Source organism: Leucopleurus acutus, assembly GCF_964270905.1.
Source record: "Leucopleurus acutus genome assembly, chromosome: 1".
Classification (NCBI taxonomy): Eukaryota; Metazoa; Chordata; class Mammalia; order Artiodactyla; family Delphinidae; genus Leucopleurus; species Leucopleurus acutus.
Window position 1 is genome coordinate 199384011 of NC_139142.1, and position 22383 is coordinate 199406393.

Here is a 22383-nt window from a genome sequence, read left to right on the forward strand (position 1 = left end):
CTCCCCAGATAGCCAAATGCAGGGACTTAAATTAGTAGGTTCTCTGGAGATTTGATGAATGAATGAAAGATTGAAGTGGTAAATAAAGTCATTCTCAATTTTTCCTTTATCCTTTTGTTCAACATCGCTAAACCTAATAGTGTGATCCTTAGTTTTTTCCCCTGCCCCCAGCACTTGTTGTAGTTTTTTTTTGCATATACTAGGTTCATAATAAATATTTATTTTTAACTTATAAACATTGTAAATTTATAAAAATAAATATTTATTAACTTACTTTCAGTTCTTTGGAGACACATCTGTGGGTGTACATTCACTTACAGGGGTTAATAGATAGATTCTTAGTCTGGATGGCTCAAGGTGGTGACCGCTGACAATGATTTGAGTGAAGTAGTTTATTTGGGAGCCAGTCCTGGGAAAGACTAGCTGAAGGGTGCGGACCTGAGACCAGAATAAAGGCCGCTGGTCCATGGTGGGTCCAGGAGCCATGGCCCCTGTGGACAGCTGTAGCTCAGCCTTGCTAGGTGCCCTGGGTGACAATGTAGGATATGCGCCTCAGAATCATCCTACCCACGGTGCAAAGATTGGGGCTGTTTATTCGTCTGTAGCCATTGGTCACTGGCAAAGGGCTACTCCTAGGAGGAGTTCGTTCTCTGACCCTACTGGTCTTCGCAGTGTGTGAAGCGTTCTCTGATGGCCAGAAAATGCCCCCCGGCCCAGAGATGTGGTGATGCCACTGGGGCCCGGGGCTGGCGCTCACTGAAATGGCAAAAGGCAGGAAGAAATGGTTCTGGTAGCATCTGCTACAGAATACCCACTTATTTTCCTCTTATCCAGCTTCTCTGTCTTCCGTAAGTTATTAGCTTTTATGCTTTCATGTCAGCATTTTATGTATTCTTGGTGGGGAAAGCCTAAACACATATAAGGAAGTACAGCATATAATAGTTATATCTCTAACTTGTCACCTTTAGTAACGTAACTTTCTTTGCCAGTAAGTTTGGAAATTTCATGACTTGCTCAATGTTATCATTTTAAAATGGTTAAAATGTGCTTAAAAGAAAATTTGTACCTGTGATATTGGATATCTAGATTTCAGCCATTTTTAACCTGAGGCATTGTGTGGAAACTTCTTGCTTCTTTCCTAAATGTCTTTTGACCTTTGATATTTCTCCCCTTGAAGTGTGGGCTCCTTGTGGCAGGGAATTTGTGTCTGGTTTGTCTTTGCATTGTCGCTAGCATGGTGCCCAGCACCTATTTGTTGAAAAATAAGTGTGAGGTTAGTAAGATTGAGTTAAGATGGATGACGGGTCTCTTCAATTCTGTAAATACATTTCTAATGTGTAAGTATCATCTGTTATCATTTGTTCAGCTTTGCAATATTTCTGTTACAAAAACATAATTAGTATAGAAAACAAAAATCGAATGCTTATCCAAATGAAACATTGGTCTGGTTAATAGTGACAAAAATGCCACAAGCTGTCTTTTGGTCAAGGTCTTGAATCATTTTCAGAGGAAGAAGTATGACATTTTAACTCAGAGACATTGCACAGAGACAGTGATAAAAGCAAAACTTACATGTTGACTAGTTGAGGAGAAGAATAATGTATGAATGCAGGATCATAAAGCAATGATTTTACATTTCCTTGTATTGTCTAGCGAAGGCAATATCAAACTTGCACTGCTTCCTAATGTCAAAGATAAATAAAGGAAGCAAGAAGAGATAAGTTTGTACTGAAATAGAAGCTTTTCATTTCCAAGTACTCCTTTTTTAAAGGAGTACTTTCGTTGCGTCGGGCTCCTTAGTTGCGGCTTGTGGGCTCCTTAGTTGTGCCTCTCCAGCTCCTTAGTTGCGGCACCAGGGAAGTCCCCAAGTACTCCTTTTATAAGTATAAACATTTATAAATCACTCTTTGGTAAAAATAAAATTTCAAGGGAAAAAGTCTTATGAAATAGAATCATCATCATTAATCAACTATTAAAGAATGTAACTGGGTTTACAGTCAGGAGATGCTTCAGATTTAATGACTCTTCTTTTATTCATTCAACTAATATTTGTTGGGGGACTATTATGCTCCAAAAAGAGAGAATACAGTACTGGATTGGAACGATAAGTCTTTCTACTCAGCGACTTTACATTCCAGTAGGGGCACAGACAAAACACAAGTAAACAAAATTTTAAAAATATATATTTTAAGATGGTTATGAATAGTATATAGAGAATAAACGAGTCAAATCTGGATTGTTAGCTCACTAAGGATTTGGCACTTGAGTTGGAACCTTAATGAGTATTTCAAGAAGAGGGAACTTGAAATACAAAGTCTCTACAGTGAAAATGAGCTTAAGGTTCTTGAGGAACAGAAAGGCTTTGTGGCTGGCAGGTGGTGAGTGAGAACAAGGGTGGGAGGAGGTGAGAGCAGAGGGTCAGCAGGGCTGGATCGAGCCCCATCTAGTAAGCTGTGACATGGAGACTGGAGGGTTTTTTCCCATGTGTGCAGTGGTCCTCTTGAAGGGTTTAAATGTGGGAAGAGATACGGTAAAAAGCAAAATCTCTTCCAACCTAGAAAACCTCTCCCTGAAAGTAGAAGAAAAAAAAATAATTTTATTATTGAATAACTATTCAAGCCGACTGTGATATGCACCGTCAATCTGCTAAAGAGATTGCAAAACAGAGAGAAATCTGACTCTTTTATATGGCTAAGTAGAAACATTCCATGACATTAGGTAGGGTTTACAGTTTGGAGTCAGGTGACATGTTAAGCCCATGTCAACCAGGAAACTGGGAGATCAGGCATTATCTCTGATGATTCCAGTTTCAAAGTGAGGAAGATCAGAGGAAGAACATGGTGGCTTAGTCTGGGGTGTGGCAGTGGAGGTGAAGAGAAAAGAATGGATTAGGGTATTTGTATCAGTCAAGTTTCTCCAGAGAAACAGAACCAGTAGGGTGTGTGTGTGTGTGTGTGTGTGTGTGTGTGTTTGTGTGTGTATCTCTGTGTGTGTCTCTCTCTACCCATCATCTATCTATCTACCTATTATCTATCTATCTGTCATCTATCTGTCTATTATCTATCTGTCTATCTATCTGTCATCTATCTGTCAATATCTTTTTGGAGAGATTTATTTTAAGGAATTGCCTCGTGCAGTGGTGGAGGCTGGCAGGCTGGTAACTCAAGAAAGAGTTGATACTGCAGTTCAGGTCCAAAGACAATCTAGAGATAGAATTTCCTCTTCTGGAGGGGACCTCAGTCTGTTTTCTCTGAAGGCCTTCAACTGATTGGATGAGGCCCACCTACAGTATGGACTGTAATCTGCTTTACTAAAAGTCTACTGCTTTAAATGTTAACCTTATCTAGAACAAGAACACAAAACAAAAAACCTCCCAAAACAACCTTCACAGCAATATCCAGACTGGTATTTGACCAAATATTTGCATTCCATGTCTTGGCCAATTTGACACATAAAAGGAACCATCATGGTATGTGTTGGGGTAGAGCCAACAGGTTCTACTGTTGTCCTAGAAAGTGAAGGAAAGCTGGAAATCCAGATGACTCCTAGGTTTTTGGCTTATGGATCTAGGTGGATGATGGTGCCCTTAATGAAAAAGAGAATATTGGATGTTTGCTCATTAAATACCATCATATTTAGAGTGAACTTAAGATGGAACGACAGATGAAAATTAAGTACACGAAATAAAAGTCAGGTAAGTATAAAAATTCTGAAAGAGGAACACTATTCATGCAATATGACTTCCAAGCACCTTACCTTAAATGGTTGGTTATCAACTCGTTGGTTGACTGAATTTAGACAGTTACTAAGTGTTGGCCACTCAGCAGTAAAATCAAATGGCTGAAGTAGGAGGTGGAAGAGAGATTTATTGTTGGGATGGTACTGAGAAAAACTGAAATGTGGAAGGTAAGTCTAGATAGGAAAATAACAGGTGGACTAGCCAACACAAATGAAGGGTAAAGGGCAGTATAGCTGAGTCTACAGATATCTATGGTAACATTTTCAGAGTTCAGTACCTTTTTAGATGAGCACATTTACATTTGTGTATGGTAATTTATCCTATCACTGTTTCTAAAGAACATTTTATCTTCTTATTTCCTGGGTTTTACTGTGAACAAAACAAAATATTATTAACATTTTAATTTTATTACCAACGCACAGAGTTCCTCATTTTGCCTCACAAAGATCAGGCTTGGGAAGGCCTTCAGTTAGATGGGAGGAGCTTGGTTGACACCGCATGTTCTGTTGACAGGCGTCAATCCCAAAGGTGCCAGCAGAAGCAGATCTTCTGAATTCAGGCTCTAGCGAGTCCCGATTCCAAGAAATCAAACCAGCAGACGTGAGGAACCCAGCCAAGGAATCTAGGCAGAGGTTCGAAGGAGCACTGAATTAGGAACCCAGGCAAGACAGAGGCAAGAGGTCTCTAACAAGTGTAGACAAGAGCAGAGGCAGCCGGAGAACATAGTCTTTTCAGGCAAAGATCCATTAGGACCTTGAAGTTGATAGTCCAAGACTGATCTCCGAGTGTAAGTGGAGCCAACCCCACGGGGTGCTGAGGACAGTAGATAGAATTTGGCTTGTGGAAGCAAAGGCCTCTCTTAGTGGCACTGTGATTACTTTGATAATTTCGCTGGGATGACCTGATTGAAATCGGGATTAGCAGATGCAAACTATTGTATATAGGATGGATAAACAGCAAGGTCCTACTGGATAGCACAGGGAACTATATTCAATATCCTGGGATAAACCATAATGGAAAAGAATATGAAAAAGAATGTATATATGTATAACGGAGTCACTTTGCTGTACAGCAGAAGGTAGCACAACATTGTAAATCAATTTATACTTCCATAAAATCAATTAAAAAAATAAATTGAAATCAAGTGTAAAAAAAATACCAAGCTCATTCAGCCAGACACTCAAACATCTGTGATACTATCCCAGCTCATTTTGAAAGAACCTCTTAAGTAGAAAGAATTTAGTTAAACTTCACAAAAAGTGTTTAATTTATATTTGTGCCACAAAAATAGTCAGTTCCTTTCATTTGTCTATTAAAAAAATAGACAAAAAAGAAAAAAACTTTACATGATGAAACATGAAACCAATTTTGATTTAAAGGACAAAAATATGCTTACCAGATCTTTTTATTCTTTTTTTCTTTTTGTCAAGAGGAAGTTGAGTTTTGCCAGCTAGCAGCTATGTACTGTAAGCATAAATTATCTATACATACTTATTTAAAGTACCAGCCCCAAATTACAAGTATAAAAAAATTGTTATTTATAAAGTTACTCTCATAAATACTACCTTAAATGATATAAAACCTACATTTATTCAACCTTTACTGCAAACTTCACAAATTATAACACTATCAAATGTATTTTTGTATCTTTTTGTTATGCAGAGGTTAGGTTGAATATGCCAATGAAATGAAAGACACTAGGTGTCCAAGTTACCTATTATTGGATGGGAAAGAAAACAAAAAAACTTCTCTCATTGCCCAGACCTCTGGGCTTCCCAGAAGACACTTAGCTCACAAATTTGCTGGACATTATTTATTTATTTTTTTTGCGGTAAGCGGGCCCCTCACTGTTGCGGCCCCTCCCGTTGCGGAGCACAGGCTCCGGACATGCAGGCCCAGCGGCCATGGCCCACGGGCCCAGCCGCTCCGCGGCATGTGGGATCTTCCCGGACCGGGGCACGAACCCGTGTTCCCTGCATCGGCAGGCGGACTCTCAACCACTGCGCCACTAGGGAAGCCCAAAATTGTTTTTTTAAATACGGAAAACCTTACTAATGTTATAGTTAGAATCACTGGGTATGGGTTTCATCTATCTCAAAAAGGGTAGGGATAGTAGGACTTCAAAATTCTATTCCAGGATACACAAGTGTTTAATTTTATAAATTATTGTATTCATCCCCAAATTTGCTTTTCTCAGATGAGTATTATTTCTTCCTCCATTACCTACCTTTTGTGTTTACTCCACTACAGTTTGTGTGCATTTAAGGCATTTAAGTCTTTTCATAAGGTTCCTTGTCTGAACTAGGACATCTTGAAGATTTCCAGCCACATGCTCCCAAGAGGCCCCTCAACCCGGTCTCTCTGCAGCTTCAGGGACCCACGGAGGGAGCAGAGCCGGCCCAGGCTGAGTCAATTTCAACCCTTTTCCTGTGATCACAGGTCTTTCGGGAAATGGAAACATTGAGAACTTTTGACCTAAAATATTGTCTTTGTCCTATGTATCCACTTAAGCATCCTTTCTTTCTTTCTTTCTTTTTTTAACAGACACTAGGCAATTTTTAATATACAATGAAGATCACAGGCGCTGCGTGGAAGCATTAACTCCCAGTGCAGTTCAAACTGCAGTTTGCAACCCAGACAGCGAAGCGCAGAAATTCCGATGGGTGTCTGAATCGCAGATCATGAGTGTTGCCTTGAAGTTATGCTTAGGGGTACCATCAAAAAGTGACTGGGTTGCCGTCACTCTGTATGCCTGTGACTCCAAGAGTGAATTTCAGAGATGGGAGTGCAAAAATGACACTCTTTTGGGAATCAAGGGAGAAGATTTATTTTTTAACTATGGCAATAGACAAGAAAAGAACATTATGCTTTACAAGGGATCAGGTTTATGGAGCAGATGGAAAGTTTACGGAACCACAGATGATTTATGCTCTAGAGGTTATGAAGGTAAGAAGCTTGGAATTTTCTTTTTTTTCCTTTCTGTCAAGTCTTTCTCATCCTCTTAGTTGGAAACGAATTCAAGGAAATAAGCATATTCTTGTTTAGTCTGTACTAGAAGAGTATTAATTGATTACTTTTGTGTCTGGAACTCTTATGTGTTCTGTGAATGAGTGAATGTGGTTCAAAGTCCTAAATGATACTTTAGCTATTTGTGATTAATGAGAAGACATTTCTTGTAACTTTTGCTAAGATTTTTTTTTTAACAGTGGGTTACCATTTTTAGAAATTACTTTTCACTGTAATCTTTGACCCGGTGTCTTCCATTTTACACTGTATGATTGTCGTGATAAGAGTTTAACGAAATGTTTCTTTTCCTTTGGTTTACATTACCTCTGAACAAATGATCCGTGGAACAACATTCTTTACCAGTTCAGACTGTGTAAAACGAAATCTTGACAATTTTGGTTTCTAAATGTTTCTAATTTATTTGTTACCTTATGGGTATTTAGAGACATTATGTAATAATCAGCAAATTAGAAAAGCTAAGGAATTAGCTTATAAACTAACCTTCAGCGTCTTCAGTCTGCTGTTTGAGAAAGTGGTAGCACCCGTGGGGCAGGAAATAATTGTATATGTAGTTGGTTCCTTCAACTCTTGAAGGTTAAATAAAATCAGAGTATCTAGTCTTCTCTCATCTTGGCCAAATTTCATTCTCTAGTGGCTGCACAGAAAAAAGATAAAACAAAAGCCAAAAAAGAACTTGAAGCCCTTTACAAAGGCTTCTTGAGTCAGATGATGTTGTAACCACTTTCCAGGTTTGGACACTTGATTTCTGTGAAGTGTGATCTAGAACGACCTCAAGGTCAGAGAAATAGCCTGCCTCTTGGGGCAAGAGATTAAGCTGTTTGCAAAATTACTATGTTACTGAGGCTGCAAATGTTGGTTGAACTTAACTTACGGCAGGTACGCAGATCATCGGAGTTCAGCTCTTTGCAAGGTGATGATTTGACAGCTTTCCATTTTCCTTCTATGTTCTATAAAGGGAAGAAGAGAGTAGGAACTGAAGAAGAGTGCGAAGGAGGGCTCAGAAAGAAGTTATCCCAAGGCTTTTACGGAACATAATGTAGGTTTAGAAATTACCTAGGAGGCAACCTAAGTAGCACAGCATTTCAGGAGAAACTTGTCGGAAAATTATAGGGCAGGACAAGGGTGAACCAAACTTGACTGAGTCAAATTCCACAGGTGGGACAGTCGTTCTAATTGAGGAATCCAACACAAGGAAGTTTGGTGCTAAGAGATCAGAATTCTCATTTTATTTTAAAAGATATCGCTGAAGTTCTGTAGTCCTCTCTCCACCCCCTGCCCCTACTTTCTGATCTTCTGTTTGCTTTGAGAAAAATATGCATAGGATTTAGGATAGTGGTTCTCAAACTTTAAGATGCTTAATAGTCATCTGGAGAGCTTGTTAAAAATACAGATCCCAAGGTCCCCCCCCCCACCTAGATTCTAAATTAGCATATTGGGGGAAGGGCCTAGGGATCTATTGAATTATTTTTATCAATACTGTGTGGCTGGATGCAGATGGTCCATTGACCACACTTTGCATACTCCCTAAGTCTCTCCCAATACTTAAGATATTCCTGCTAGAAGATCTAGCCCTTCAGAGTGATCTTGCAATCGATTCATTGGAATATGCATTAGAAGTAAAGACAGTGCAGAGAGGATGTATGCAGAGTCTTTGTCTCTCTAAAGAACACTTGGGGAAGAAAACTGTCTGAGGCCGAGGATTTAATTTTGAGTGATCGACTCAGACTTTGTAGACTTGGACGGATCTGAGGATTGGAAGTGTGGCCCTCAAGAGGAAGAGTCAATTGAGTGCAGTGACGTGATTTGTGAGTCAAGTTGGCCTCATCAGTGCTTTGTTTAATAAATCCAGTTAGTCCTTAAAAAGCCATTTCTGATTGACATCTGTAAACTGAGCACTGAGAATTCCTTGGCTAGCTGAACGAACAGTACCACTAGCCCTAGGTGGTCTTATCACGCTTTCTTCGTATGAAGGAACAATGGTGTAATTATTACAAATCCAGCATGTTCTTTATACAATCTATGATTCGGAAAATTAGTCCTGTAACTTAGTGCAACAAAAGCTAGAATCACATTTTAAAGTTACTAACAGCTGGGCAATTGGCAAAAGAGTCATTTTGAGGGAACCGAGAATAAACCTAGCTTTTAAGGTGGACAAAATAAGTACGAGCAAAGGAAAAGGAAAGGAGGTAAGTAGCTTTTTTTTGTTGTGCTCTTTACATATGGTAGATGCTGTGCTATGTGTTTTACAAATGTTATATTATCTTAATGACTTTCAAGATGTCTTTAAAGAACTTTTTAAAGTCATAGAATCTATGAAACTTAATTAGGAAAAGAGTATTCCTACCTAGAAAAAATTCTAAATATAAACTTGTCACAAGAGACTGAATATTTCAATATAGAGGATTATTATCTCCCAAAGAGGCATCCCTACAAAGGTAGACTGAACATACTGGAGCATTTAGCTACTTGAGTGGTTTGGTTGTCAATGGAGATATGAGCTTCCTTTTGACTTACGCCAAACTGTGATCCATAACGATTCTCTCTATTTTTTTTAAAATTAATGTATTTATTTGGGCCGCGTTGGGTCTTCATTGCTGCGTGCGGGCTTTCTCTAGTTGCGTCGAGCAGGGGCTGCTCTTGCCTGTTGCGGTGCACAGGCTTCTCATTGTGGTGGCTTCCCTTGTTGCGGAGCACAGGCTCTAGGTGCGCGGGCTTCAGTAGTTGTGGCTCGCGGGCTCTAGAGCGCAGGCTCAGTAGTTGTGGTGCACGGGCTTAGTTGTTCCGTGGCATGTGGGATCTTCCCAGATCAGTGCTCGAACCCATGTCTCCTGCATTGGCAGGCGGATTCTTAACCACTGCGCCACCAGGGAAGTCCACAATTCTATATTTGTTTCAACTTTCCTTTCTAGGTGAACCTAGAGTTTCACATTTTGATCTGTTTGGACTCATTTTTTTAAAAAAGACAAATACTGATTATAGATAGTATCTAAGGGTTTTAAGTGATTTCTTTCCATGATGTGAGATTTATGCTAAAGTTCCTACCCTTTCTCGTAGCCGTTGTTGAGGGACTCAAGCGGAGTCTGGCTGGACAGGAGTGGTTGGAGGGGATTGAAGTTTTGACTGTGTGTTTGGGTTACACAGCTATAAGGTTATTTTTCAATCTAGAGATTCAGTAATTCTCTGATTCCAGCCGAGGGGAAGGATGGCCTTTTCCCTGTTTGGAGGAAATGCAGAAGTCAAAGTTGTTGTCAGTAGAGCTGACTGTTTTTGGCTCAAGAGAGCAAAGAGGAAAATCTTATTGCAAAAGACAGCAGCATAGAAGTGGTGCTAGCGTTTTTCCCAAGGACACACATATCCAGCAAAAGACAGGAGTCGCAAGAGAAGGGAAATACAAAGGAATTCCCTGTGTTAGTGTAAGAGCTGTGATCAGAAGCGTAAGACCGATCCTTGCAGTAACCTTGTGATTGGAAAGTAATCGTTCAGGAGATTCACATCCATTCTAAGTACAAGTCAATGTGTCTCTTCTAGCCATGTACACACTCCTGGGCAATGCCAATGGGGCAACCTGTGCATTTCCATTCAAGTTTGAAAACAAGTGGTATGCGGATTGCACAACTGCTGGGCGATCAGACGGATGGCTCTGGTGTGGAACCACTACAGATTATGACGTGGATAGGCTATTTGGATATTGTCCATTGAAATGTAAGTAACTTTATCATCAAGACAATTTTGGCACGTTTAGTATGCAACCTAGTGATCAGACTTTGTGTTTATCGAGAACATTTCTTCCTCCAAGTGACTTCTCATTTCCTATCTCATCATACCCCACCACACCCTCTACAGATGTCATTGTCCCATTTTATAATGGAGGGAGTGATCCATATTGGCTGAAGACAAGAACACAGATCTTCTGACTCTCAGCCCTAGGCTGCCTCAAATGACCCCTTTATTTTCACTAACTACGACTTCTCCTCAAATTCCACTGTTACTGTCAGTTATTTTCTAAGACTTCAGGGCAAATTATACTGTATATGATGCAATATATACTTAATGCCACAGGTGGGCATCCCATTTTCCAACCCCCCCAATGATTTACCTTTATTAAACTATAGATCAAAAACAGAATTTAAGCAATGCCACAGCCTTGGTTTTGATGGACAGAGAGAGAGAGAGAGAGAGAGAGAGAGAGAGATGTGAGTGGCTCCTGAGTTTTGTGTCAATGTAATGAAAAGGGTTCCTCACTGTGAAAATGATAGTAATGCTACTCTTCTTAAATTAAGTTTAAGAAGACTATTATTTAATTTAACATAGCTTCAATGGAAGTCAGTTATGTCTATGCTTGGAGGGGTTTTAAAATGAAAATGTAAGTCTTATTGCAATGATGCAGAATAAGTGGCATTGCATCGTATTGAAGTGAGGGGGCCATAAAAATTCTTGGTGTCCTTTCCATGCTCTAGAATTTATAAAGAAGCAGGGCAGCAGGTTTTGGGTGGGGTGGACAAGGGCATTCGTGTTGGAAGGCAGGGATGTGGCTGAAGAAGACAGAGGAGGAAGGGTTCTTGGCTTCCCTCTCTCCATCACCCACACCCTCCTCCTGCTGCCAGCATCGGCCTTCCTTTCCTTCCCCCTGAACTTCTTACCCCAACCACTTGCTACTTCAGACTCTGTGGATCAGAGCTCCTGTTTCCTGCTGTCCTGCCAAGGGGCGGGCGCTGGGTCAGAGCCTCAGATACAGTCTGGGCTGATTGTGAGACCACCTGCGTTGCAATAGTGCCGCGTACCCCACTAAACTTTCAGGATCACACATCCACATACCATCGCGGTATCCCAAGCGTTATTGTAAAAAACAGTCCAATTTACAAACATATCTTAGTCTGTCAAGTTAAAGACAGAATTCCAAGAATTGTGCTTATTTATCTCTTTTGATTTTTAATCCCTAAACATCTTACTAAAAATTAATTTGATTTCTCAGCCCCATGGATTATTGTAATTCCCCTCTGGGTCCAGTCCCTCAGTTCTGGGTGAATACTCACAAAAACTCAGTCTTCCTGTGTTCATGGTGGAACCGCTCTCCCATTCTTGGGTGAGGTAAATGCATTTCTGTTTTATAACAACTTTTAAAGGTTTGATTCCCATGAAAGGTTGACTGATGTCTGATCTCTATATTAGAAGGCTTTTTGTCTGAAAACAAAACTGAACATTTTCCTCATAAGATAAAGCAAGATTTGTTTTTCAGTGACTGAGAAACATCTTCCTCTGGACTTTGTAGGAATGGTATTTTCTAAATCCGTTATCATGGAGTGTCTTGGGGCTACAGATCTCACAGGTCCAGCTGTAACATCCTGCACTTACATGGTGTTGACAGGGACGTTGTTTGCTGCACATATGATTTAATGGATCATTAAATGGAGGACAAATGGCCAGCCACTAATCATAAAAAAAAAACCAACACCTTGGCTAGACATGTGTTTTAGAGATAAACTGGGTAGGCTCTAGAATAAGCTTTTAGTCTCATTGGTTCCAATTTATGTCTTCCAAAGCAAATTATATATTTGGCCTAGTTCATTGTAAAGGTAAAATAACTGGAAATTTAAAACACTTTTGATTTCAACATGCATTACAATTTTAAAGCACATTTTATACAGTCCATGCCTTTCTTGAAGGGCTTTGCATTTTCCCAAACTCTTTCATTGTCTTTGCTTTGTGTGTTTTTTTCAAAAGAACATTTTATTTGATGTTAGCCTTAAACTAGCAGATTCAATACAGGAAGACGAGGTCCCAGCTGTTGACCTAGTGACACTCAGTACATGCTCTTCACTGCCCTCTGTAGTGTTTATTGTAATGTTTTCCTTCTATTTAGACGTTTATTTTCAAGTATCAGGAGAACAGGAAAAGGAAAAGACTCCTTTCTCTCAATTCCCCATAGCTTGCAATTTTAGCTTTCAGAGTCAGTTGTGCTGGTTTACTGTGGGAATTTGAACCACTTGGGGAGATAGAGAGTCAGCAAACCTATGCATGCATTGAGAAATAGGTCTTAATCCCTTGATTGAAAATACAAAATACCCTTTCTTTAAATGAAGAGAAGCAGCAAATTGCATTTCTTTCTTTGGTCCTTTGTAGCCCTTTCCTTCATTTCTGGATGAGAAAATCATCCCCTCCTTCTTTTATAGCTCACACTTTCTACCACACTACAAGCAAAACCTCCAAATTTCTAAAAATATTTATTTAAAATAGCTCCGACTTCAAGTAAACCTCAAACCAGTCTCATCTGAGTGATCTCACTTACAGGGCGAAGAATCCATTTGCACATTAAACTAGTAAGACCTCAGACTGTGGTAATTTAAATTTAACATTACTAATTCAAATATATTTTTTATGTGAATATATAATAATTTTGTAGTTAAAACGTCTTAGAAATGTCTATGCTGTTGCCCAAATGAAATGTTGATATAGTTTTCTTCCTCTTTGGTGTTTCATGAACCACAAATTTCATATCATAGTATGTGGTAAGTATATGAAAAAGGTCACTTCAGATACAAAGAATCACAATTACATGCATATATAAAGTGTGGGCTATATGTGTATGTATAATGTTGGCTGTATGCATATATATGGTGTAGGCTCTATACACACGGACAACTGTCCAGTTTGTTAGCAAGTTGAATACTCCTCAGAAAATTTGAGTTTATGTAATCTTTTCCTTATAAAAAAATGAAAGGATTATGACTTCACATGACTTGTAAGTAGAATTTTACATTATTAAAAAGACAAAAGAGAAGTTTTTATATCATGAATAACACAAAAATATTTCATCTGTTGACTCATTTCTCAAACATCTTATGTGTAAAATGCAATCAGTAATATTTATCCATCTATATTATTGGCCTTTCATAGACTGTAGCCACGTTTATAGAGTATATTGGGAATCATAAAATAGCAAAGGAAAAAATAAGGTAAAAATTTAAAAAATTAAAAAAAAAATTTTGAATTAAAAAGTGTTTTACTCTGAGCGAAGAACAGCTAACAATCAGCTATTGGCAGGAGCTGCCTATGTTTAATACGTGCTAGAGATAAGAACGTGAGACTCCAGAGGTGGCTAACAATTTAACTAAGGGTGACTCACCAGTGAGTGACAGAGTCTGGAGGCAGGTCCTGGTCAGTCTGTCTGTGGAATCTATGACCTTCCCCTCTCATGCCTGTGTCTTTGGTCTAAAAAGACCAAACTAGAATGTACAGGTGAAATATCCATTGCTGAGAGAAGACATATTTATTTTCTCTTCTCCCTTTATTATTGTTTTTCTAGATTAAGGAAGTTGGGCTGGCATCTCTATTCTTAGTCTGTGTATTTGTCTCACTTCCCAACTCATCTGATCTCAAATGTCCTAATGGAAAAATAGAGATGGTGAGTCCCTGTCTTTCTGGAGGCAAATGAAGGAGATGGAATGCGGTCGATCTTTGAAAACTCCCCCTCTTCATTTCAGGAGTAAAGAAAATCTCATAGTCACTTTAAAACTGATTAAAAGAAAGAAAATAAGGGAAAGATAATGCTTTAGGCAATAATGCTACCAAGATTGTTTAAAAGATATTGTTCACTGAAAATTCTTTCCACGCATGATGTAGTCAATTCCTTTTGACTTCTTTTACAGTCGAGGGCAGTGAAAGCTTATGGAATAAAGATCCGTTGACCAGCATTTCCTACCAGATAAATTCCAAATCGGCTTTAACTTGGCACCAGGCGAGGAAGAGCTGCCAGCAACAGGATGCCGAACTCTTGAGCATCACAGAGATACATGAGCAGACATACCTGACAGGTAAAGATGTGAAAAGAAAACAGAGTTGTGAAATCATGATTATTTTATTTCCGTATAGTTTAACTTAAAAGCATACAACACGAATAATTCGAGACATCATGATAGAGTCAGTCCTAAGAAGATGGTGCAGAGGGTTTGACAAACGTGCACCCCGAAAAAGACACCTGGGATGGCGAATAGGTTTCAGCTCATGAGCCAACTTTCTTCTGTCCGTTGTGTCAGTGTCTAGAACTTGTGCTGAGAATGACTCGGAGGATTTATTTGGGCTCAGAGTAGAAGATGCTACAATCAGTTAGCGATGCTGTTCTTGGACACAAGACACGGGTGCTATACTGGTCAAATATTCTAGGTCTATAGCTTGAAGCCATTGGTTTTCCATTAGCGTGGGAGAATTTAACACGATAAACTGAAGAGCTGCCACCACAAACAGGGACAAGTGAAGAGCCGTCCTTTTGCCTCCTGTCTTTCAAATTCCCAGACTCTAATGGTTTTCAGGTCTTACTGATACTCTTTCTACAATGTTTGTTTTTTTAGCATTTGTTCTTACGAGGTTGTGAAGATGAAAAGGGCTAATGTTTGCTTGAGATGAGAGGGTCTGTTTTAGCTTCTGCAATCCACACTTGAGGAGCGGAGAGGTCAGGACCAGAAACGAGTGTGGGAGATAGAGCATCCTCGACTCCCTGCTCTAATCCCCTCCCTCCCGTTCACCCTGACCCTGCTTACTAGCTGAAAGTATCTCGGATCCAGTGACCACCATGTTCAAAAACTCTTAGTGGCTTCTCATCGCCTATCAAATAATTAACAACACACCTTTGCCTGACATTCAGGGGCTGTCACCTGTCCACTGACTGCTGTTCCCCTTTGTGCATTTCGCAGTCTTGACAAGAGAAAACTTTTGGGCTCCTCGTCTATGTCTCATACTTTCTAACCTCCACATCTGTCCCCATGGCATTTCTTGTACCTGGAATTCCCCACATTTTATACAGTTGAAATGCAGTCTTCTCTATTTCCATCTGCTTTTCTCTTATTTGTTTACCACTTTTACAGTGGTTACTTACATATGTCCCACTTCCCCTACAAGACTATAAATACATTCGATTTTTATTCATTCATTCATTCTACAAGATGGGTGATTTCTCTGTGTGAGGCATTGTGCTAGCTCCTGGGGACACAGCAGTGACCAAAGCCTGCCATGTCCTGTCCACATGGAGCTTAAAGTCCAATGGGGAAAACACATAGACAAGAAAACAAGCAAATAAATACAAATTATAAGCAAATTGAAGGCTGTGTAGAGAATGGATTTGAGAGGCAGATGGCTGAAAGTGAGGAATGTCTTGTAAATATGTATGTCCTCCCAACCCCTAAAGAGATTCACACAGAACCTTCCGGGAAGACAGTCTCAAGGGATGTTTGCTGACTGACAAGTGAGGATGCAGCACAAGAAAAAACATTATTTAGAAATTCACCCTCACGTTTGGACCAGTGGTCAGTTTATGGCGAGAAGACAGTGGTTCTTAAGTGTGAAGTTGCTTATCAGTCACCAGGGAACTTTGTTAAAGTGAAGCTGCCTGGGTGTAAACCCCAGCGACTGTAGACCAGTAGGTATGATGTGGGGTCCTGGAATCTGCATGTTATCAAATTTCCAGGTGATTCTAGGGCAAGTGGATGGGGACCCCACTTGGCAAAGCACTGGGTACAGTACCTGCTGTATCAGCAAAGCTTACAGATTGCATCTGCCTGGATAGCAGGCAGCAGAGCTCAGGAGTAAGGAGCGTAGCCTCAGGAGCCTGACCGCCTGGGCCCCGGCTCTGTGAAGCTGGGGGACCTTGGGGGCGATTACCTGAGGCTGCTGTGCTGCAGTGGGAGAGTGTGTGTGAACTGTTACAGGGGACAGAGCTGTCCCCAGCCTTGTCTCATCACCTAGGATTCCCTTTCTCCAGCTCTTTGCGGGTGATCCTCTCCACCAACTGGAACACACTTCTCCTATAAGTTATTATTTTTTAATTGAATTTGAAGATGTTGATTGCATTCTATTTTGGGCAGAAAAAAATGTAACATGAATTTTTTTTTAGCACCACCTTGTGAAATACACAAAGCATTATTGGGTAAGAAAGACTTTTCTAGTCCATTTCTGAGGACTAAATCATGAGTACTAGCTCCACTGTAATGAAATCTTTCTTGTACCAAGTATAGCATTTAAAAATCTTCTGCTTTCAGTATAGGCTGCAAGCCACCATTCTCTTTCAGCCATCATTAAAGAGATTGACAACAGAAAAGCAACGCGACCTCACTATGGGCATTCGTGAGCTCAGAGGTGGGATTACGCCTCTGTCTGCTCAGTGATTCTGTTTTGTGTTGGTCCTTGGGGTCTTTGTATGCAGTATTGGGGCAAAGTACAGAGGGACCAGTATTTGCAACCATGTGTAAAAATAAGGAGAAAAAGAGGAAAACAGAGACAGAGATAAGACAAAATTTATGTAGGTGATTAAGGAAGAGAGAGAATGAGTTGAGACAATCCTGGTGTGATTTGTGCTGGCTTGCACGGGTTAGAGAAACCTCAGAGTTGAAATGGTTTCACTTGGCTTTTTTTTTTAAGGAATCTGTTTGCGGGTTGTGTTATCTTGACTCTTCTGAGGGTTGCTTGTTTTCTGGCTTTCTGGAAGCCAAGGGACAGAGCACAGGTTACTTTTGAACTCTTCCCCAGTTGCTAGGGGAAAGAGGCTCTGTGAGCAGGACAGCGTCTCTGGGCCACTCACTTCCTCATTCCTGGCCCCGCTATCAGCCTTCTGGCTGCAGGAAATGCTTCTCTAATCAGCAAGGGCTATTACTGTGTCCCCAGGAGCGCAAACAAGCCCTAAGAGATTGGGAGGCTGAGTTCACCTCAGATACTTATTTGAATCTTATCCAAGCCTCCGGAATTTCAGTCAGCAAATTTTAACTGAAATCCGGGTAGGAATGACTTCTCGAATGAGATTTGTAATATTTCCTGCTTTTCTTTAAGTCAAAAATGCCATGCATTAGGGGACAAAAAAAAGTCTGACGGGGAATTTAAAAAATAAACCAGACTTTTGCTTTCTAGAGGGAAGATATTCATGACATTTGGGATTTTTCGGCATATATTGGGGAAGACTAGAAAATCCTGGGGTGAGTGAGGGATTGTCATCTACTCCATTCTGGAAAATAGGGCGCTAACATTTTTTAAAAACCACACATAGTTACGCTTTTAAAATATGATTTCTTTTATGTGAGAATTTTGAGTAGTAAATTTCATTTTTCTAAAAGGTATAAGCCTCTTATGACTCTGAGATCAAATTAGCTGTTATTTATTAAACAGCTGTTGTGTGTCAGACACTGAGCTTTATTTCTAAAGCTGACACCAACCTTGTAAATGAGTAATATTGTCCCCACTTTATAGATAACAGATTAGGAGGGAGAAGGTAGGAATTTTGCCTAATGCCACCCATTCTGAAAATAACTGAATTGGAATTCAGCACTGTCTTTCCATTACGCTCTGCCTGGGTCTCACTTAAAAATAAGCAAGGATCTGGTGGCCCCCAAAGCACTAAAGAGAACCTTTAATTTAGGTGTCAGCAGCTCCTTGCTCCAGTAAATTTATTCTAAACTGGCAATCTGATTTCACATTATCTGCTGGGTTAACAGCTTCTGCCCAGCGGCCAATTCTTATATCACCCAGAGTCATTTCATCATCTCTTCTACCCTCAGAAATGTTGGAACACCCTATTGAATCCTCAGTTCCTGAATCAGATTTATAACTATGTATGCATAGGATTAGGATTTATAGAACTGAAATAAGATATAGGAAGTGAAATTGGCTAGTTACTTTGATTGTTTTTGCCAGTTTCCGTATGGTGCTGGGTGGAGAACAAATTGGACCACAGTATAGAAAAGAACAATACAGTGTACTATTGGACAGTAATACGTCTTCTATTACAACTAAGTTCAAAAGTAGGTATAAACTGTTTCAGACGATACATGCAGGAAAATTAAACATTAAAAAGTTTAGCAGGTGGAATTGATGCTTTGTGTAATAATACTAAAAAAATTGGGAGGCTTCCCTGGTGGTGCAGTGGTTGAGAGTCCACCTGCCGGTGCCGGGGACACGGGTTCGTTCCCCGGTCCGGGAGGATCCCACATGCCGCGGAGTGGCTGGGCCCATGAGCCATGGCCGCTGAGCCTGCGCGTCCGGAGCCTGTGCTCCGCAACGGGAGAGGCCGCAACAGTGAGAGGCCCGCGTACCGCAAAAAAAAAAAAAAAAAAAGAAATGAAAATTTGGCCATCTTCTTTATAAAATTAAAAACACATTAGAGAAAAAATTGTGTATGACACTCATCAGCTTTAAGTGATATATTTAACACAAAGCTTGAAATCTGTAAATCACACTTTTTGCCAACCCGAATTCAACATGGACTAATAATAATAATATTAATAATAGCAATAGCTTACATTTATTGGGCATATACTGTGTATTAGGCCCTGTTTTAAGAAGTATTACTTAATTTAATTCTTCAAAACAAGCCTAGGAGTACCTAGAGTAGATAAGGAGAGTCTCAAAGGATAATTTCCTTAAAGAGTGACCATCTTTCCTCATCATGCCAAACGCAGTAATTTAATTAAGCAAACTCAGGCAAAATCTATTATTTATTCCTACAGTTCTGTTCAAAAATTCATAGTTTTGAAAACTTAGATATGTGTATTTTATTATAAGTTTTAAAACATACCAGAATATTTGATTTTGGGGAATAGCTATATCCAACATATACAAGGAACTCATACAACCCAACATCAAAAATAGACCCCCAAAGCCCGAGAAAAACCAAAACAACCTGAAGAGACGTTTTCTCAAAGAAAACATACACATGAAAAGATGCTCAACATCATTACGCATCAGGGAAATGCAAATCACAGCCACTGTGAGATACCACTTCACACCGGTTAGAGTGGCTATCATCAAAAAGACAACAAAAGGCAAGTGTTGGCAAAGATGTGGAGAAAAGAGAACCCTCATGTGCTGTCAGTGGGGATGTGAACTGGTGCAGCCACTGTGGGGAACCGTATGGAGGGGCCTCAAAAAACTAAAAATGGAACTACCATGGGATCCAGCAATTTTACTTCTGATTATTTACCTGGAAAAAAACCGAAAACACGAATTCGAAAAGACATATGCATTCCAGTGTTCACTGCAGCGTTATTTACAATAGCCAAGATATGGATACAACGTTAAGCGTCCATTGATAGACAAATGGATGAGGAAGATGTGGTATATATACATACATACAATGGACTATTACCCAACCATAAAAAATGAAATTTTGCCATTTGTGACAACATGGGTGAATCTAGAAGGTATTATGCTAAGTGAAGTAAGTCAGAGACAGATGAATACCTCTTGATCTCACTTACGTATGCAATCTAGAAAACAAAACAAAATGAAAACAGATGCATAGATACAGAGAACAAATGGGTGGCTGCCATAAGGGAGGGCAGGTGGGGAGTAGGTGAAATAGTTAGAGGATTAAGAGGTACAACCTTCCAGTTATATAACAAAGTCATGGGGATGTAATACACAGCATAAGGAATATGGTCAATTATATTGTAATAACTTTGTATGGGCACAGATGGTTACTAGACTTATTGTGGTGACCATTTCATAATGTATGCAATGTCAGGTCGCTATGTAGTATACCTGAAACTAATGTAATATTGTATGTCAACTATATTTCAATAAGAAAAATAATTTATGAAAAAATCAATGTTCAGTGGTATTTAATAGAATAATTATTAACATAAAATATAGTATCAACATGACACTGATCCCAGAATGACATTTCTAAGGTACAGACTAGTAGACAGGCGTCTCCTCCTGACACCTTATAAGTTATCTATTTACATGAATGAGGTGAGGTGGCCGTTTTTGTTGGTTTCTTTAATTTACCCTAAAGAGACATAAGTAATAGTTTAGTACTCAAAAGAGTTTTAATAACTATGTAAAATAATTAATGAACTAAAGGGAACCCATCAATGAGATGAATAACTATAAAACTGATTTGCTGTGAATGAATCTCTATCACTTCGTGATCAGCATTTGCTTTGTAGTGAATGCAGTCATAGTCGATGACGCCCATTGCAGAGATTTAAGGCTAGAGGAGTATTAAGAGTTTCCCATTTGCTAATGTCACTCCCTTGACATAGCTTGTAATACGTATTTTATTTTTTGGTAAAATTCCAACTTTGGAGACCCAAATGCTGAGTCTTCACAGGTAAGCCAGAGTGAGTTCTGCCATGGACTATTGTTTGGGGAGGGATGACATTTATCAGAAATATCTTTTTAGTTCATGGTTCTTTATTTAAAGGTGCTCTAACATCTAAACTTATCTGGAAAATATATTATATCAATAATAGTAACTCACAGGCAAATTTAATTTAAGCAAGGGTTGAATTCGCTGGAAACACCAAAGTGAACCCTGAGTGCAAGTCCTAATTTACTCATCCTCTGTTTCACTCTCCACAAGTTGCTTAACCTCTCTGTCCTCAGTTTCTTCATCTGTAAAATGAAGGCCCTGGACGAGATACCTCTCAAAGTGTATAAAGTACCTAAGGGCGAGAGCTCTACTAACTCAGACTTTTTTTTTCTACAACACTTGATAAAGATAAGTGGATCTGAATTAATTTTCACTGACTTTTTACATGCTAGTAGTTAATTTCATCCCATTTTTATTACTTTAAAGAAATTACGCAATAGGGTTTACTTTTCAGTAAATAACTCCAGTATTGGATTCAGTTCAGTTCATTAAGCATCAACCTACCTAATCAATATCAACCTAGTCAGTATCCTCAAGCGGGTTCTCCCTTTGTCAGTGCCTTTCTGCCAGGTGCTGAATAAACTGACAGCATTCCGGTCACATTTCTCCAAGAACGTGATCTGTGCTTTTATGGCATTGGGGAGCAAAAAATGTGAGATAGAATTCTGGGGCATCGAGTCACTGTAATCCCCTTTCATTTGAATTTGTGACATGAATGTGCGTATATATCAGCTAATGAAAACTTGGGGAAAATTTCGGTGAATTTGGATAGCTTAGTTGGTTGCATCAGAGCTAAAGGGTCTGGGATTTGATGTCATAAGAACCCAGATTTAGGGACTTCCCTGGCGGTCCAGTGGTTAAGAGTCTGTGCTTCCAATGCGGGGGTGTGGATTTGGTCCCTGGTCGGGGAATTAAATCCCAAAAAGAACCTAGGTTTAAATTTCAACTCTGCACATGTCATCTAAACTATTTGGGTGTCAAATTCCTAATCTGTACAATGGAGATGGCAGTACCTAATTAGAGTTTGTGAGGATTGAAAACGAGCGAAAACAGTGCCCTGAATATAGTAAGTGGTTATTCTCACCATTGGAAAATTTGACTGGGGAATATATCCTCTAGAGAACAGTAGATATAAAGTGGTCCATTTATGATTACCCTTTATGTTTATAGACACTTCAGGTTGGTATTTTATTTAAGACAAACGATAGTTTTCCTTTCCATTATTTCTTTTAAATCAACTAAAAAGAATATAGAGAGAACAGCAAATCCATGGTTTTTAAAAAGTTACAGGTAATAACACATTAGAGTTGTTTAACCTGGGCGGACTGAGGTCCATGTTGCTTCTGTTTTGTTTTTTATTGCATCTCAGGCCTAGCACAGACTTTGAAACATTGTAATTATGATTTATTAGCTGCCTACGTGTTATTCATAGCAGCACAAGCACTTAGTGTTTAGTTTTTAATCATCATCTTAATGAGGAAAAAAA

At 39.4% G+C, this 22383-nt stretch overlaps 1 protein-coding gene across 2 annotated transcripts in view; it reads left to right on the forward strand.

Annotated features, from left to right (window-relative positions):
* The window catches only part of MRC1 (mannose receptor C-type 1), a 108720-nt gene that overhangs the window by 6797 nt on the left and 79540 nt on the right, over nt 1-22383 (forward strand). For both annotated transcript variants that reach the window (XM_082844930.1, XM_082844929.1), the window contains exons 2-4: nt 6284-6685; nt 10295-10468; nt 14413-14577. In XM_082844930.1, the coding sequence (XP_082701056.1) occupies nt 6284-6685; nt 10295-10468; nt 14413-14577 (741 nt within the window). The remainder of the gene's footprint in view (nt 1-6283; nt 6686-10294; nt 10469-14412; nt 14578-22383) is intronic.